General features: G+C 35.7%; 1 protein-coding gene across 1 annotated transcript in view; it reads right to left on the bottom strand.

Moving 5' to 3' along the window:
* LOC120354269 overlaps positions 1-8,618 on the bottom strand; it is a 56,634-nt gene extending 48,016 nt beyond the window's left edge. The window contains exons 1-2 of the mRNA XM_039441164.1: positions 8,268-8,618; positions 7,232-7,425 (exon numbers count right to left, since the gene is read on the bottom strand). Coding sequence (XP_039297098.1) covers positions 7,232-7,425; positions 8,268-8,618 — 545 coding nt within the window. The remainder of the gene's footprint in view (positions 1-7,231; positions 7,426-8,267) is intronic.
* Between the last annotated feature and the right edge of the window lie 10,306 nt (positions 8,619-18,924).

Genomic DNA, 18,924 nt, shown 5'->3' with positions numbered 1-18,924 from the left:
ATACTTGGCTGTAGAGTGGAAGTTGAAGCATTGAAGAAGGCCAATCTGATACTGCAATGCAAACGTTGCCAAGCATACGGCCACACTCAAAAATATTGTAACAAGGAGCCTAGGTGTGTTAAGTGTGCAGGTAAATACCAAACAAAGGAATGTTTGAAACCCAACGATGCTCTACCAAAATCTATTCATTGCGGTGAAGCACATCCAGTCAGCTATTGAGGTTGTACTGTTGCAATCGAATTGCAGAAATTCTACTAAAACAAAAACTATTGCGGATTCACGAAAGAAAATTATTCAGAAAACCCCACCATAAATCACGGATAATACAGAAGCTCGCAATCTAAACAATGGTAGTGCAGTTAAGGAATTGACTTTCGCCCAGATTGTCTCAAAAGAAAATAGATCAAAATTGGAAGAGCCAAAAAGTGAAGTAGAAGAAGGGACCAATAATATTTTGCAGCTAATCTTGGCAAAAATGGATAGACAAGAGCAAATAATCACCTCACTACAATCTAAATTTCAGAAGTTTCAAATTTCAGAACAGAGTAGACTACTGAAATTCGAATGATTCATTCATTAAATAATGGAATGGAACGCAAATGGATTGTTACAAGGGCAACAGGAGTTAGAAGCAGTTCTAGACATAGAAAAAATAGATATATGTCTTATATCTGGAACTCACTTCACAAATCAATCGTTTATCAAATTCAAAGGCTTTATGATCTATCATGCTTCACATCCCAGCAATGTCGCGAGTAGGTATGATTTGGGACTTCGAAGCCACTTTTTTGCTCGAAATCCCCCTCCCCCCTCTCCACCTTCTCCCACCCACTGTTCTAAAAATAGATTTCCCCTTCCCCTTGCCCTGTGATGATGAGGGGGGTTCTCTGTTATAAAAATAGATTTCCCCTTTCCCTTGCCCAGTGGTGATGAGGGGGATGAAGAGAGAGAAAGAGATATCTCTCTCTCACTCTCTCTAAAAATAGATTCACCCTTCCCCTTGCCCAGTGGAGATGAGGGGGATGAAGAGAGAGAGAAAGAGATATCTCTCTCTCACTCTCTCTCAAAATAGATTCACCCTTCTCCTGCTCCAGTATAGATGAGGGGTATGAGAAAGTGAGGGAAAAAATAATTTCCCTTTGAGAGGAAAAATTCCCTCTCTACATCTATACTGACAGATAAAAGTGAATTGAGAAATTTTCTCTCTACATCTATACTGACAGATTAATGTGAATTGAGAAATTCCCTATCACTCCACATCTATTGCTATACTGTCATATTGAAGTGAATTGAGAAATTCCCTATCACTCTAGATACAATGCTATACTGACAGATTAAAGTGAATCCATATCTCTACAGAGAGGTCAATGATCTAAGTTCTTTTACATTTTTTATCTGCAATATTGTACAAACATTTCCAAAGTTCATCGGAATTTTTAACAACAGATAATGGCAAATCATTTGTACAATCATAATGTAGATGTCCGCTGTCTAGGATATCGAGTAATTCGAATATCTCAGATAAAATTGGAAAGTGCACATTTTCTGTTTTTGTTAACGGTAAATCAGTATCTTGACATCCTGTTGAAAATTTAATATTCTTCGCAATTGAATCAAATTCATTAAATGAAATTCCCATCAAGAGACGAGTTGATTTTTTGAATTTTGAAAAACCATAACACTGCTTGTTAACGGATTTGCAGATGTTTGACATGTGTCTCTGTTCTATAAATTGACAACGTGCATGTGCTGTACTTATTAGGAACAACAGTTGCTTGAAGGGGCTCGTGTCTCACTTATATAAAAAGATCACACCACACGCGTTGCTGTTGTCAGGTCTAGCTCTGACCGGCTACTAAACTAAAAAGTGAGTGGGATATTGGAATGAAAAATCATTTGAACACAGAAAAAGTTTATTCACACATTTCACCATAACTATTCATAATTTCATCTTCAATTTTAATTAACTTATCTATACACAAATTATGAGGACGATAATAACATAGATAGTCTCTTATGTCATTTAAATTAACCGTGCTTAGAAAAATGTCTTTCAATTGTTTCCCCAAACTATAATTTTCACGAGTTGATTTCCTAATTGCACTTTCACACTCATCATACCAATCAATACAGTTTTTAACCTCACTTCCAACTCGTTGTCAGCAGCCAACCACTTTCTCGGATCCATGATAAGCGAATGAAAAAAACAAAGTGTAGGCTGGCACTATTATAGAGTAATTAAGTGGTCTTTCTTCATTAATTGCAGACAGACAACATGTACGTGCTTTATGCAGTCTCAATGCATGCATGCAATAAACACACTGAATCTCTTTTCCGTTGTAGAAGAATCCATAACGAGCAAAGTTTCTTTTCTGCGAATTTGTGTACATCGCGGCCATTCTCAGACTTTGCATTCGATTGTTTTCACACATGAAATTATTTGTTTGATACATATTTTCAAACAACAAAGAATTATAATGTTGAGCACTGAACAAAGCACACCGTCCATCTGGTCTATTTTTATGAATGTTACATACACCATAACACCATGAACTAGTGAAAAAGCTGAAATCGGGTTTTGCAAAATCCTCTGGTATACATTGAACATTAGTATGTAATCTTCTTAAAAACTTTGCTTTCCCAGTTCCTTTTGTGAAAATTTTCTCATAACCTACAAGGTAATCACGTATTAATGAGTCAGTGTATTCTGAATCTCCATCCTCCCATTTTATTTTATGATAGTGACGTTCTAACCATGTTACATCGTTATACAATTTTGCACTCAATTCTGTCTTTGCAAATGGTGATTTGAAATAGAATACAATATTATTATTAAACTGATCAATTATGGCAAGTTCTTTCACAATAATTTGATTACAATCTTGTTTAAACCAGTGTCGAATCCTCCGTCTTTCTCCCTCTCCTCCTCCTCTTCCCGTTTATGCTCCTCCCCCACCACCTGTGGCTTCTGGATCAGTGTGCTGCACCTTGGTTCATAATAGAAATTATCAGAATCAAGATCGCACTGGATACCAATAGACTGAGTTTGCGCTTTGTCCAAAATATCAGAACACAAAGAATAGGACATTTTAGATGTTACCTGTTCAAAAGTGAAACTGATAATGAACCAAATTTGTCAGAGTGCACACCTTATATAATATTGCAGCCGGTGCACTCTATCAATAAAATTACTGAACTTCTATCACCATGCTCGTCAGAGGTGTGTACTCCATCACACGATCGCTAATTAAAACACAATAGGCGGAAGTATTTGCAGGTACTGCACTATTTAATTTAATTTCAATACGAACATCTGTCAATGATTTCGAATGACTCGCTTGGTGTGAACAGTCCACAACAACCAGGTGTTGAATCACAAAACGTTTTAAAGTCAATTTCTGTTCTGATTCCGCTATTGATTGAATGATTATAATAGCAGGGCGCAAAATCCAAAAACATCCGGTATAATAGTTCCTTTTTACCTAGCAGATTTTCATATGGATAATACTCGCTGTTCAAATATACTTTAACATTGTAAATACCACAGCTATCAAAATTAAATATTGATTTTTTAATTTTATTCTTACGATCAGTTTGAAATGCAATTATAACGTATTTTGGACTATCAAAAATCGATGTGGTGTGGACTGCCCAAGAATGGTTGAGTGAATTTTGCAAATTTGGTAATTCACAAATTTCCCAATGCCGGAAACCTGATTTCAGTGGAGTGTCAGCATTGAGCAGTCTCAAAAATTTCAGTCTTATGTGATCTTCTAAAGTTATGTAGGGCATTCTCCATTGCAGTTTTGTAATTTTCACACTAATGCTTGTTCCAGTTGCAGACTCAACACAATTTAGGTCTGTCGGAGACCTCAATAAGACGAGTTCCTGTTTCAAATTTAAAATTATTCTTTGAAAATCTTCAAAAAACGGGAGGATTAATTTCAGCGGTACACAGAAAGTGGATTTATTATCTGTTAGCTCATATCCTGCTCTGTCAAAACCAGCCAAGTGATATGTGTTCTTATTGAGCGTATTCTTCACTAGTATAGCTCTAATTGTGGATGTTAATCCAATCAATCTTGATTTAGAAATTTGCTGACCTGCTAATTCATATTGTATTTCGTCAAAAAGGTTGCCGATCACGTTACTGCTTAATTTATAGTCTGCCGCAACTGGTGGATCAGCCGGCTCTGTTCCTGGTTTTGTACAGTTAACTGTTCCCTCAATAAATATAGATGATTTGCAAGGTGAAGAATAGACATCTAAAGAATTTATGCCAATATGTGCCTCATCAGAGTTTTTTATTTCCTGTCCCGAATAAACTGTATGAGTGTGAAATTGGAATTTGGTTATATCATTATAAAACTGAAGGTCTGTCTCCATGTCCAGAATTTCACTCATTGCAGCTCCTCCTCCTAACATTCTGCCAATCAACTATAAAACCTAACTTTTCTAATATTCTCGCACTCTTAGCTGACAAAGCATGTTTGTTTTTAGGTTTTGACGCTCTCACGTTTGTCTCTCTAATGACATTGTGTGTACACGTCTTATTTGAACGTGGATTGAAAACAAGATAACCCATTACCTTTACTTTTGTTTTTCACATATGTGCAACCTAATTGTAATTGTATCTCCACGGAAATCAATAAACAATCCATTCTGGTCTGTTACCTTTACATTAATAGTTTGAATTCGATGCGTATTCAAAGGTACATAAATAATCGGCGATGGTACTTTGTTTATTAAATAGCCGCTAGGAACCTTTGGCAAAAATTTGTAGATTATATGTTTTTGTTTTCCATCAGAGTAACTACCACATGCTAAATTACACTCGAGTACAATACTACCAATGCTTGTTATGTTAACCAAATGCTGAGAATAATGCCATTTAATTGGTTGCAAAACAACATTATCAAAACCAAGTATCTTACCAATCGAATCAGTACGTTTTGAATCAATAGCTTCATCAGAATGAATTTCAATCTTCATAGTATTTGCGTTTGCATGTATAATAAGTTTATTCTTCTCCTTCTCATCAATATTCAATTTATTCTTAAAAGATTTTATAATATCCTCACCTTCATATGCACCCATATCCAGCTCAATTAATCTATCACCATATTTGAAGCTGGAATTTGTTCCTTTGTTAATGTTTGCAATACTATTGTAGCTACAAAAATAAATCAATCCAATTTCCCATTCACGATTTTTATTCAATTCTATAGTTTCTTGTAAATGTTCGTAGAGGTTACTTGTGTTAGATCTTAATGTAATAACAACCATCTTGTCATGTGTGTGTGTGTTCACCACAAACACTTAATTACAACTGATTTGCAAGAAACAATAATGTAAGATGACCACAAAAATCACTATTTAATGGTTGCATGTGCTCTACATTATAAAATATGATATTTACTCCAATTTCTTTTTTCCAATATTTGTCCAATTTGTATGGCGGTTGTAAATTTCCAATTGGATCAAAATACCAAACATTGGAGCCGACTTTTTCATATGCAACCCAATGTGTGCCATCTTTGCTTTCCCTTGCTAAATTCACAATGGCATTCTCATTTTTTAGAATTTTTTTGGGTAATGCATCTAGCATATATATACCTCTTAGCTGAATCTGTGATAATTTCGACCAATCAATCAAATCATAATCACTCAATTCTCCTTCAATATTCATATCTTCTTCTTCTTCTTCTTCTTCCTACTCTTCTTTGTTGTTCTATGTTTCTTAACTTGTTTTTGGGGGAATAAACTCATTCCATATGATGATGGCGGTGGTGGTAAAGAGGGTGGGATTGAAACTCTCCCCCCACTGGTTATTTGAGGAAAAGGCTTCAAAAAATAGCCTTTCCCTGCAATATGTTTTTTCAACTGAGCTATAGCTTTGCGTCTGATATCATTACTATAACTTCTTCCCTCATTCTTCCCCTTCTTCTTCTTCTTTCTCAAATACCCACCAAACGCTGCTTTAGCTTTCATGACATTTGTAACAAGATAGCTAAGTGCTTTCTCGGCAAGGGGTGTTTGTGGATTTTTGAATATGTCCCATGCTGCGTTCGCTAGAGCCCTGTCAGCTACCGCTTGAGTTTTATTATCACTATTTTGTGTATAAGCTATATCATGTACCTTACAGGCTCTATCTAATGAATTTATACCTTGATCACCTCTCTTTAACCTTTCATTAACCTTTGTGCCCGGCCCACAATACTGATACCCCCCAGGGAGGTGAATTTATCTTGCAGATTGTCAATTAGCTTATTTAGAATAGTTGATGTGACATTACCACCCAAACCTGTCACACCCTTAAAAACTTTTGCCACTGAACTCAAGATTCCTCTACCTCATTTCCTTGAACTCTGCTTTCTCCTACATACAATTTTCTTACCTTTCAACTCAATGTTTGAACATTAACTGAGGTAAATTAATTAATTAATCATTACACCAACTTAATCAAAAGAAAATTGAATTGGTTTAATTTTCAATCGAGTTGGAAATGAATTCACACCATGTATCAGATTGCTATGTGCTTATAACATTGCTTGAATGATAAGAATATTATTTCAAATAACAAATCTGAAAAGGTGAATGCAATTTGAAAGGGGGGGGGAATATGATGTCATCGTGCCAACCCATATCTGCAGGAACACGTGTTAAAACAGATGTGGGAGGGAGCAACGCATCAACTCACCGAAGCTGCTTGGCTGTATGTGTGTGTGTGTGTGTCTGTGTGTATGTAGTAGTAAAGACTACTGAGCCTCTGAGCATGCTCACAACAAACTATAAAAGGGGAGCTCAGCTTCTTTACTTATCATTCACAACAGAGTGTAAGCAGGTGAAAGGTGAACCATTCTTCTTCTGTGTTTCTACTATTCATTGTGAACTTATCAACAACAACAACAACAGGTAAGAATTGAAAACAATTTTTTATCAAATATGTACACAATTCATTCACTACTAATACTACTTTCACACATACATCTATATAATTCGTAACACATAAGTCGATGAATTGTATAGATATAAAAATTGTTAATGCTTAACAATTTTTATATCGGTCCAATTCCCAGACTTATGTGATACTATCATTACAAAATTTTTACAAGTTTTATTAAATTGTTCTATTTTTTCCGTGGTAATTCAGGAAGAAAATCGTTGTGGTAAATATGCCTCACACACAGATTTGCTTGCTGCATTGCTAATTTTTAAAATAACTCATCGCCCATGTTTATTCGTATGCTCCCTTGCGCCGATAATAAGATAGGGAGCATCCTCCTTTAATTCTCTCAGCTGCACCCAGGGTTTGGCTACAGGCTGATTGATGAGTTGGACAAAGTCCAACTCAACCTCCCCCGTCCCCTGCACCTCCTTCATCAGCGGGGCAAGTGACGAGGCGTGCTCCATTCCAGCTCGTTTCTGTTGAAAAATATTTGATTAGTGTCTTATTTGTTTCAGATTATCATCAAATCAGATTCATCAAATCATACTAGAGAACTTGATCAATAGATTCACTACACAATCTCAAAGTGAGTAATAATTTATACATGAGCAATTACTTTGAACAATAGGCCTAATATCTCTTAATTCCATCTCTAACTAGTTCAAATAATATTTCCTTGCTATCGAATAATTTATGCATGATCAATTACTTTGAACAATAATATCTTGTAATTGAATTTCTTATCAGCTCAAATAATATTTCCTTGCTATCGAATAATTGATGCATGATCGATTGATTACTTTAAACACTAATATCTTGTAATTCAATTTCTAATCAGTTTAAATAATATTTCCTTGCTATCTAATAATTGATGCATGATTGATCACTTTAAACAATAATATCTTGTAATTAAATTTCTAATCAGCTCAAATAATATTTCCTTGCTATCGAATAATTGATGCATGATCGATTACTTTAAACACTAATATCTCGTAATTCAATTTCTAATCAGTTCAAATAATATTTCCTTGCTATCGAATAATTGATGCATGATCGATTACTTCAAACAATAATATCTTGTAATTCAATTTCTAATCAGTTCAAATGATATTTCCTTGCTATCAAATAATTGATGCATGATCGATTACTTTAAACACTAATATCTTGTAATTCAATTTCTAATCAGTTCAAATAATAATTCCTTGCTATCAAATAATGATAATCAAAGGCTTGTATGTGTACAGTTTTTTTCCATGATCAATTGTTAAAAAAAAAAAATCTGTACACATACAAGTTAATAATATTTGTTGAAACTAACCTTTGTTTGTGAGTAGATTGTCTCCTCGTCCTCTTCCCCGCTAACCTCAGGTTCCTCAAATGACAACCTCCTCTTCCCCTGCTTCTGCTTGATCTTGTTGGATAGGCTAGTTAGCACCGCTCGCCGCGGTGCCCAGGTAGCAGGTGGCGCCAGGCGTTGAAGCGGACTGTCTCCCAGCACGATCTCGCCTGGTGATGGTGGTTCCACAGTGAGCGGAGAAGGAGCGGGTGTGGTAGCAGACAACTCGGCAGCGAGTGCAGCTTTTTGTTGCCAGTAGTTGAGGATACGCTGATGGGCTGGTGGGCTATCTGGGAGGATGAACGATGATGATGATGATGATGGAGAACTCATCTCGTACGATAGTGAAGTGCACTATAATCTGGCTCTGACGTAAATGTCAATTTTCCTCTAATTACTTCTGTTTATATACCATGCGTTTCTCTCTCTCTGTTCCAGACTCATGCGAGTGAGAGCGAGGCGTGGTACAAGGCGAAAAAGATTCAAATTTCTCCCCTAGGCACGGAACAACATGTGCTCCCACATCGTTATCAACATCATTCAGATTTGTAAGTATTCTCTCCTATCATAAAAAACCGTTACAATCACTCAAACATTCTATATTCTCGAATAGCATCCTCATGCAAGTGACACGTGTTGGAAGATGAAAAAAAAAAATTCTCCTCTACGTCTCAGCATGGGGCTCACTCAAACATTCTATATTTTTGAATAGCATCCCGCCTCTCGTGATGCTTATTGATTTCTAATATTATCAGTTATTTAATATTTTATTGTTTTCACAGCATTTTCTCACCTCTCAACTCGGCTTCCCACCTCATAAGCAGTTGAGCTCTCATTGAGGCAACATACCTGTGAGGTTAACGGGCAATCCGAAAAGGAAGCATAGGCGCTATCTATACCTGCATCTATATATGAGGAGATACCTGTCATTCACGCAGCATTAACCAACACATGTAAGTACATTTTTACTTTGATTTTATCCTCTGAGGAGAGGAAAATTGTCCTCAGAGGACAATTTTTGTCATCTGAGGACAATTCTTGGAACTTTTAAACAACTCCTCATATTTTTACACCTCCTCATATTTTTAACTCCTCACAATTTTTACAGGAACTTTTAAACAACTCCTCATAATTCACTGATGCCTTCTCAATTATGCCATCTCTCTTCCTATCTATACGGCCTGTCTTGTCTTTCAAACCAGTATTCCACTCTACACCACTTGAAAGGGTTTTCCTGATTTTCTTTGTGGAGCCATCAGTTTCTAAAATTCTGTTGATAATATTGTCTTCAAATCGTTCGATATCTCTGCGAATTTCAAATCTAGCTTTTTTGCATAATAAATTGTATTCTAATTTTTCTTTTGTATTCTTCTGTTTTCTTCGCTTCATGTCCTCCCGTGCTTTTATTGTTTGCAGTGTACTCTGTGATATTTTGCTAAAATTGGAAGTCTGTGAGAGTCTAAAAGTGTTTCTTATAGCATTTTCTAATATATTATAACTCTCTTGAAAGTCAGCCTGAAGATGAGTTCGACTTAACAATTGTATACTGTCTTCCAATTCCCTCAAACCATTGTCATCAATCACTGGAGTCCTGCTCATAGATCCGTTCCATTCAGTTCTTGGTCTCCCTGTTGTCCAATTCTGTGATAGTTCGATTATTAACATTCTATGATCCGTTGTGGATTGAAATTTCCCTGTCACTTCGAACCGTTTTATAAATCCACTTTGAGCGGTAAGCACATAATCAATCTCATTTTTGGTCTGCTGGTTGGGGGAAATCCAAGTCCACTTTTTCCCAGCTCTTTTCTTGAAGAAAGTGTTGATTACCTTCAAGCCATGCTGGAAACAGAAATCGACTAACAACTGACCTACTTCGTTCCTTCTCCCATATCCATATTCACCAACTACATTTGCTTCTATGTCTTCTTGTTGACCGACCTGAGCATTGAAATCTCCTAAAATTATTGCCGTATTTTTCCAGTTATTTTTTTCATGTCTGATTGCTGTGGACAACTGCTCGTAGAATGCTTCACGTTCCTCTTTCTCTGCTTCTGCAGTCGGTGCATAAACTTCAATATCTTTGAACACCCGACTCTTATTCTCAAAATAGCCAGCCTCTCCATAATCCCTTTGAATTCAATTATTTTTGATTTCAGTTTTTCTTCAATGATTAATCCCACTCCTTTTTGGGCTTGCGTTTCTCCATAGTGATAGAAAATATATCTACTTTACCTTTGTACGATTTTTTCAGAGTTCCTTCTCACTTCGGATACTCCTAGAATATCAATATTTGTCTTCTCTAGTGCTTCCTCCAATTCACACAATCTATCTTCGGTTCTAAGAGTACGAACGTTCAAAGTACCTACAATTAACCCTGGGGGGTATTGGTCATTTTTCCCCTCGGCGACCAACCATCCTGGGGAAATGCTATTCCTCTTATCTTCTAAATTATTACAATCAATCTTTTTTCGGATTTTGTTGGTTGGCGGCCTGGTTCCCATAATTTGCTATTCGTTCTGGTTTTCTGTTTGCTCCACTCCTGCTGAATTCTCATCTTGATTTGTAATTTTTGGTTCCTTCAGCTTCTCCCCTTCTCTATTTTTTTCAGTGTTTTTCATGACAAATCTATCTAAACTGTTATTTCTGTTGAGTTTTCTTCCTTTCTTTGAAGACCGACGATCATGGGAATTCTTGGTTATTTCTACCTGCAGCTTTGGAGATTTCTCTTCGCTTCTTGCTCTCTTGGAGGAGTTAGACTCTTGCTTTTCCAGGTCATCCAGGGAAAAAACCCTCCCATCAACTTTCAATTTGTCTCCTATCATAATCACTTTTCTTCCTTCTGATTTTAAACTTACTAGATGTGGGAATAATTGTTTTCTGATAGCCCTTATCTCACGAGTAAAATCTTCCTTTATTTGAATACTTTCGAATCTTTCATTTTCTTGCAGTTTTCTTTTTCTTTCAATATCAAATTTTCAATTACAATTTTATTGAATTTAGTTTTACAATAACCGGTGATCCTACTTTATTCCTGTTCATTCTCCATAAGTCTCTAATGGAATTTTCATTAGTATCAGGAACCATAAACTGTAAAATTGCAATAACCTCCTCATTCATAGCGAAAAACTCTTCACTTCGAACTCCATACAGCAACAGGTTGAATTTTTTTTTTCACATCCTTGAGCATGTCCTTCTTTGCCTTCTCTTGTTTTATGTGAAAAATTTCCGTTTTGATTTCTTCTATTTCCTTCCGAAAATTATTATTTATTGTATCCACCTTATTATCCAAAGTATCCAGTTTTTGCAGTTTACCTAATATTTGATCTAATTTCTCTTCAATAGTAGACATTGCTTCGAGCTGTTTGGATTGCCTTACTCAACGGTAGAAAGAAATAAAATCACTGTTAGACACTATAAAATGGATTATCTCAGATTATTGACAGTTTTGAATTGAGGGAACTCTAATTTACTGTTACAGATGTATTGAATAATGCTTATCAGTGAATTTAGTGCGGTTGGTCACGGCAGATAACAAAGTAACACTCAGTTCAGCTGCTGCGATTCTCTATCCTATCTGCTAGCCCTATCATGTACTACTATTTTTATTATTGTTTCCAGTATACTATAATCCTCCCTCCTCTGCTTGTTTGGTAAATTCAGCTCTCAAGGTTTGACGCAGGTTGATCAAAGTCCATCTATCGTTACATCAATGTGCGTATTCCTCTTATTTCAATTGATCAATCTAACCTAGAAACTGACTTTTGCAAACTTCCTAATGCATGAGAACCGTTATTAAATGACATGAAAAACGAGATTTTCACTACACTAGACACTCTCAGATCTGAGGATCCTTAACTTTTTCATAAAACAGTTTGATCAACACTTGAATAATAAAATTTTTTTTTTCAATAGATTCAATAGACTCTCCTTCCCCTTCTTTCTCGCACTGTTCATATAAACAAAATGATGAATGTATTACTTTTTCAAATGGATTTTCGATGATATATTTGCAATAGACACATTGCAGATAGTGATTTTTATGTAAGAAATAACCATTTCTTGCAAAATAGTCTGCTTTATCAGATAATGATTTACAATAGTCACAATGTGGATGATGCTTTTCAAAATACACTCCTTGAATGGATGAATCTTCTACACGATTAAAAGTTAAATATCTTCCTTCATATTGGCGTGGAATATTATTATCAAAATTCTCCTCTTTAATTGTTATTATTATCTTTCCCTCTCAATGCACAGTTCGTGCTGTACCTTGCATGTTCTCTTGCTGGTATGTCACTTTCTTCCCATTTTCCCAAATAAATTGAACAAAATACACATCGCACAATGTCTGGTGCACATGCAAATATAAATCCCTCTTTCGCCATGTTTTCCGCAGACAAATGCTGAGAAGATTTCGTCCATCTTTTATCAAAAGTTAATAATCTTAATCTTCCATGCAACATTATGTGATCTTGAGATATCATTCTCACACAGCCTTCTCCTACCAATGCCAATTCACAACTGATTTAAAAACATGCAGTTGTACTCTATCACTCTAATTCTATATCATGCTGATCGTTATTCTTTCGTTTTCCAGAATCTAACATCATCATGCCGAGGGAACGAAGACTACATGGCGTGAATTCCAGCGCAGTCCGCCATCATATAACCATCGAGGATCCTGAAGAAATAAGCATCGAGAACGTTCTCGAGAGATTGAAACGGCATGTTTTCGACATAAATAGGAAGCATGCGGCACGGCATGATGCCAATGTAAAATAATTCATTGTCTTGAATGTTTTGTTGTATAAATTAGTTGTGATGGATGATGAGGTTAGCGAGACTGTCTCATCTCTCAAAAATCTTCATAGTTACTCCAACATATCGCTAAACGTGCTTGAGCATTATGAAGGTTTAATCGATCATTTCATGTTGGCCATAAGAAAAATCCTTTCATCTTTTGACAACTTTGTTCGACATGGCAGTGGTTGGGTTTTGAAGAAAATTGACTCACTGGATGTGAACGTGATTAAATTTAATCCAATATTCACATCCAGTTTCATTCAAACACCGCAGTTTCTTAAAAACAAAAATTGCATTATAAATGTCAAAAATCTGTCTGACGAAAAATGGTTTTCATGGTCAGTCCTCACGTATTTCAATCAGAAACCAAGGAACTCACACTTGACTGTAAAGTATTTGAGCAAGTTTGCTCACACACTTAATACGCGAGGTGTAAATTTTCCGGTGACGACACACGATATTAAGAAATTTGAAATACTGAATCCGGATATTGCAATTCATGTCATTGCGTATGACAACAAAAAGTTTTTCCCCTACCGCACGAGCATTTTCCGCACTCGTAAGCACCAAATTAATCTTTCAATGCTGGAAGCTGATGCAGGAAAAACGCATTTCTGTTTAATTAATACCGCAAATGAGAAAAACAGATTATCGCGTCTTCTCTCTCACCTTCCAAAACACCACAGTCAAGTACACATTTGTAATTTAGGTTTTCATAGATTTACATCGGACAAATCTGAAAATTATGATGGCAAAGCAAATTTGATGAAACATGAACAGCTTTGTTCCAAGTTTGAATCACAGCATGTTCCATATCCTGAACGAGGAGAGACAATTAAATTTAAGAAACTAGGCGCCACGTTGAAGAAAAAGTTCACCATTTACGCGGATTTAGAAACTTACGTTGTTAATATCGATAATAATGTTGATGATGATGAATCCAATTTGGATGAAATCACTCATAGCTATACAAAGAAAACAGTGCGACATATTCCCTGCTGGTATTGTTTAGTTGTTATCGATGTGAACGGGGAATTCACTTACAGACCTGTACTCCATAGATCGAGTAGTTTAGATAAAAAAATCATGGAGAAATTTCTTCAGGGAATTACAGGATCTTGGCGACATTTTGTATGAGGATATAAAATGAGAAATTCTGATGCAACATTTATCCGAAAGTCAAGAGCGCGAATTTCAAAATTTGGTAAACTGTGGGCTTTGTGCCGAACCGTTCTTAGACACCGATATTAAATGTCATCACCACACGCATGAAACCGGAAATTACCTATGTGAGGCGCACGTTTCTTGTTATTTATTGGCTTGTACTCCGGAGTACATTTCGTGTTATTTTCACAATTTCTCCGGGTTTGATTCACATTTCATCTTGAAAGCGCTCGGTAAATGCAAAAAAAATATTTCCTGCATCGCAAATACGTCAGAGAGATTTTTGACACTTTCAGTGGGCAAAATTAAATTTTTAGATTCCTACAAGTTTATGAACAAATCCTTGGAAGTATTGGTGCGTAATTTGGTAGAAAGTACAGACATGGAAAAGAAGTTTGAACGTTTATTTTCAGTGTTTCATCACCCGCCGCGCGAACACAGACAACTCTTGTTGAAAAAAGGAATATATCCTTACTTATACATGAGTTGTCCCAAAAAATTCGCGGGAACATCACTTCCCCCCATCGAATGTTTTCATAATGATTTAACTGATACACCTCTGTCTAGCGAAGAATATGAGCATGCACAAAGAGTGTTCTCGACATTCAAGCTGAAATCGCTCGGTGAATATCATGATTTCAATTTATGTTTGGATGTGATGCTATTAGCGGAAGTTTTTGAATCCATGAGGTCTACGATTTTCAGCTCATATGGCCTTGATGTCACTCATTTTGTTTCCCTCACGCACTTTACCTGGAATTGCATGTTGAAACATACTAAAGTTGAACTAGAGTTGATTACTCATCTTGACATGCATCTCATGTTTGAGGTGGTGATGAGGGGTGGGGTTTCATCTATCGGTAAACGTTATTGTGAGGCGAATAACAAACATCTACCTGAGACATACGACCCCTCAAAACCGAGTAATTATCTCCTTTATATCAATGCAAACAGCTTATACCCAGAAGCTATGAGCCAGAACTTACCTGTTGGAAATTTCAAATTCCTCTCAGAGGAAGAAATTTCTAAGCTTGATTTCGCGAATTTGGACAGCAATTCAGAAACTGGATATGTAATAGAATGCGATCTCAAGTATCCAAAAGAGTTACATGATAAGCATGCCAGCTTCCCACTCATGCCTCTCCACCAAACACCTCCACACAAATTGCTGTCAAACTATCAAACAAATGAGAACGGTCAAACTGGAACCAAAAAGCTCATGAACACACTTTTTGACCGTGAGAAGTACATTGTCCACTACCTCAATTTAAAACTCTACCTTCAGCTCGGTTTGCAATTAATGAAAGTACATCGCGTAATTGGCTTTTTCCAATCTCCCTGGCTGAATAGCTACATCGACTTCAATATCAGCAATAGAAAGAACATGAAAAATAAATTTGAAATATCCTTCTTCAAGGCCTGTTGCAATCCTATCTTTGGCAAGACTGTTCAATCAGTTCGCAAGCATATCAATGTTAAAATTATCACAGATGAAAAATGGTTAGATAAGTACATTTCAAATCCGTTATGCAAATGCTGGCAAATAATTAGTCCGAACATGATCGCGGTTTTCTCTCGTAAGTTGGAACCAAAAATGAACAAGCCTGTCTATTCCGGGTTTCCCATACTGGAGTTGAGTAAATTCAATATATAAGATTTTTTCCATTGTAAATTACAAAAAATTATACTGTGGGATCGCGTAGAACTCTGTATGACCGATACCGATAGTTTTCTTTTAAATGTAAAAGTGGAAGACGTGTATCAGTTGATTAAAGAGAATTTGAACCTTTTCGACACTAGTAACTATCCCCCTTACCATCCCTGCTTTTCCATGGAGAGAAATAAAGTTGTAGAAAAGTTCAAGGATGAGACAGCCTCAAAACCCGTCCATAAATTTATAGGGCTTTGATCTAAACTTTACTTGTATTCAGTATGTAATGAGAATGAAGAACCTGTAAATAAATGTGTAGCAAAGGGTGTACAGACCGGAGTGAAATGTAGAAAACTTATTTTTTATTTATATAAGAAATCGTTGATTGAACGTTGTGAACACATTGAAAAATTCAATATGATGAGGTCCTATAATCACACCATGTATCAGATTGAAAGTGCAAAAATCTGTTTGAGTCCTTATGACGATAAGAGATATATTGCAGAGAATTGTGTGGACACTTTGCCTTTTGGACATTATAGAGTGCCAACAACGCTCTGAACTGATTGCTCAGTATGTCCTGCGACGATCATCCATCACCACTAATTTTGATTTTGTGTTGTAAATATGAATATTATTAGATCTAAGATAGCGTTAGAACTCCATAGCTTACCATGTGTCAACTATCCCACTCGCAAATATGAGTTGAAAAGTGAAAAAGACTTACTTCAAGCCGATCTCATTGAGATAAGCAGTTTATCACGTTTTAATAAAGGTTATAGGTATATCTTAGCTGTTATTAATTGTTTTTCAAAATTTGCATATTGTGTACCATTGAAAGACAAGTCAAGTCAATCTGTATTTGATGCACTCCTACCCATTATTTCTAAAAATAAGGGAGCTAAGTTGTTTCAATCAGATCAGGGAACAGAATTCTTTAATTCAAATGTTAAAGCGCTATTAGATAGATACAATATTAAACATAACCATGTTTTTAGCGATAAGAAAGCTTCCATAGTTGAAAGGTTTAATAGAACAATTAAAGCAAAAATTTATAGATATTCAACTGAACGTGGAACCAAAAACTGGATATAGCAGCTAGACAGTTTGGTTCGCGATTATAATGCAACAATGCACACTTCAATTAGAATGAAACCTAAAGATGTAAGGAAAAAAGATCGTAATCATGTTTTAATGTCTTTGAATTCTGCATTCAATAGACGATATAAATTGAAAAATTCAAAACCGAAATTCAAGCTAGGAGATGTTGTACAAATCTCAAAGAAAAGGTTTTTTTTCTATAAATCTTATAACATAAATTGGAGCACAGAGTATTTTGTGATTCATTCTATATTCCCTTCTCAACCTGTAACGTACAGCTTGTGAGATCTAAACGGAGAAGTAATTAGTGGTAGGTTTTACGGAAAAGAAATTAGAAAAACACAATAAAACAAATCGGAGAGACAAGTATATCTGATTGAAAAAATATTAAAGCGTGACAAAAAAGGATTGCTTGTTAAGTGGATTGGATTTTCAACACCTAGTTATATCAGTAGAAGTCAACTATTAGATGAAAAATAATCTATTGTGATATCATATTGTAATACATTCCATTCAGTGTAAATATGACGAAGATTTGATGTAAATATGATACGTCTCTATCAAAAAATGCTTCTCAGTTTCATTTCAATCTGTAGTTTAATTTTCGTAGTTTGCTTTCCCTAAGGCTTAGATAAGGAGGAGCAGCAGATGCATTCTCATAAAGAGGGTGCGGGAGAGAGAGGGAACGATATATTGAAGTGAGAAACTTGTATCAGTTTGGTAGTGCATTGCTGTGGAAGGTGAGAGTGACAGCAGCACATGTCGGCTGCATTCTGATGTCATAACCCATACACACTCAGACACCCATGTGGTGGGTGGCACACAGCCTCTTCCTTGATAACTTACGAAAAATTATTAGTTCCTTATCAGATCACATGCTGTACACGTGTCTAACATGAGTAATATCCCGATAGTGAATTTTGACAATATTATAAGACAGAAAGAAATCCCAACATGGTGTAAAAATGGTAAGTTGTTACCTCATAATGCAAGGATCCTTATAATAGGCTCTTCAGGCTGTGGTGAGACCAATTTGCTATTTATTTTAATTTTTTCAAAGAATGGGTTTAGATTTAAAACTATATACTTGCATACGAAGAGCGAGTATCAAGATAAATACTTGTTTTTGAGAAAAGTCTTTTCAAAAATTAAGGATATTGAATTTCATATAAACAACAATTCTTAATCTATACCACATTCAAACAAAATATCAGAATATTCTTTAGTTATATTTGACGATTTACAACTTAATCATGTACCTCAAATAAAAGAATATTTTACTAAAGGCCGACATCGTAATATTGACACTGCATATTTAATTTAGAGTTATGGAGCTACACAGAAACATTTCACTAGGGACAATGCAAATATGATTATAATCTTCAAGATAGATTTATTGAGTCTCAAATCAATTCACAGAGATCATGTTGGAGAAGATATTTCTTATAAAGATTTCAGTAAACTTTGTCATAAAGTTTGGAATCATAAACCTCATAATTTTGTAACTATTATGACCGAGTGTGGAATTAATAGCAGCAAGTATCGAGATTCGCTCAATACGTTTCTCACCATTCAGTAGAGATTAATCCTTTGTATGTTGTCTAAAACACGCAGCAGAAAACTGAATAGGAAGAACATTGGTTTAATCAATAAGATTAAGATATTGAGAAAAGTAATCAGCAACAAGCATAGAAGCTTACTCAATTTTGAAAAACAATCGGAGGAATACGATAGGAAAACGCTCTCACCGTTGATAGAGCCCATAATTGAACTGGGAAAAAACAAATCTAGTTTCCACTCTAATCATGGTGTAAAACCAAAAAAGAAAGAAGTAAAAGAGGAAGAAGAGAGTATGGAGATTGATGATGAGGAGTCGAGTTATGATAAAAACTATGGGAGTTCGACAGGGAATCTCTTAAG

Source organism: Nilaparvata lugens, chromosome 14 (assembly GCF_014356525.2).
Source record: "Nilaparvata lugens isolate BPH chromosome 14, ASM1435652v1, whole genome shotgun sequence".
Classification (NCBI taxonomy): Eukaryota; Metazoa; Arthropoda; class Insecta; order Hemiptera; family Delphacidae; genus Nilaparvata; species Nilaparvata lugens.
Note: the sequence above shows the minus strand (reverse complement) of the source record. Positions and strands in the feature narration are given on the sequence as shown.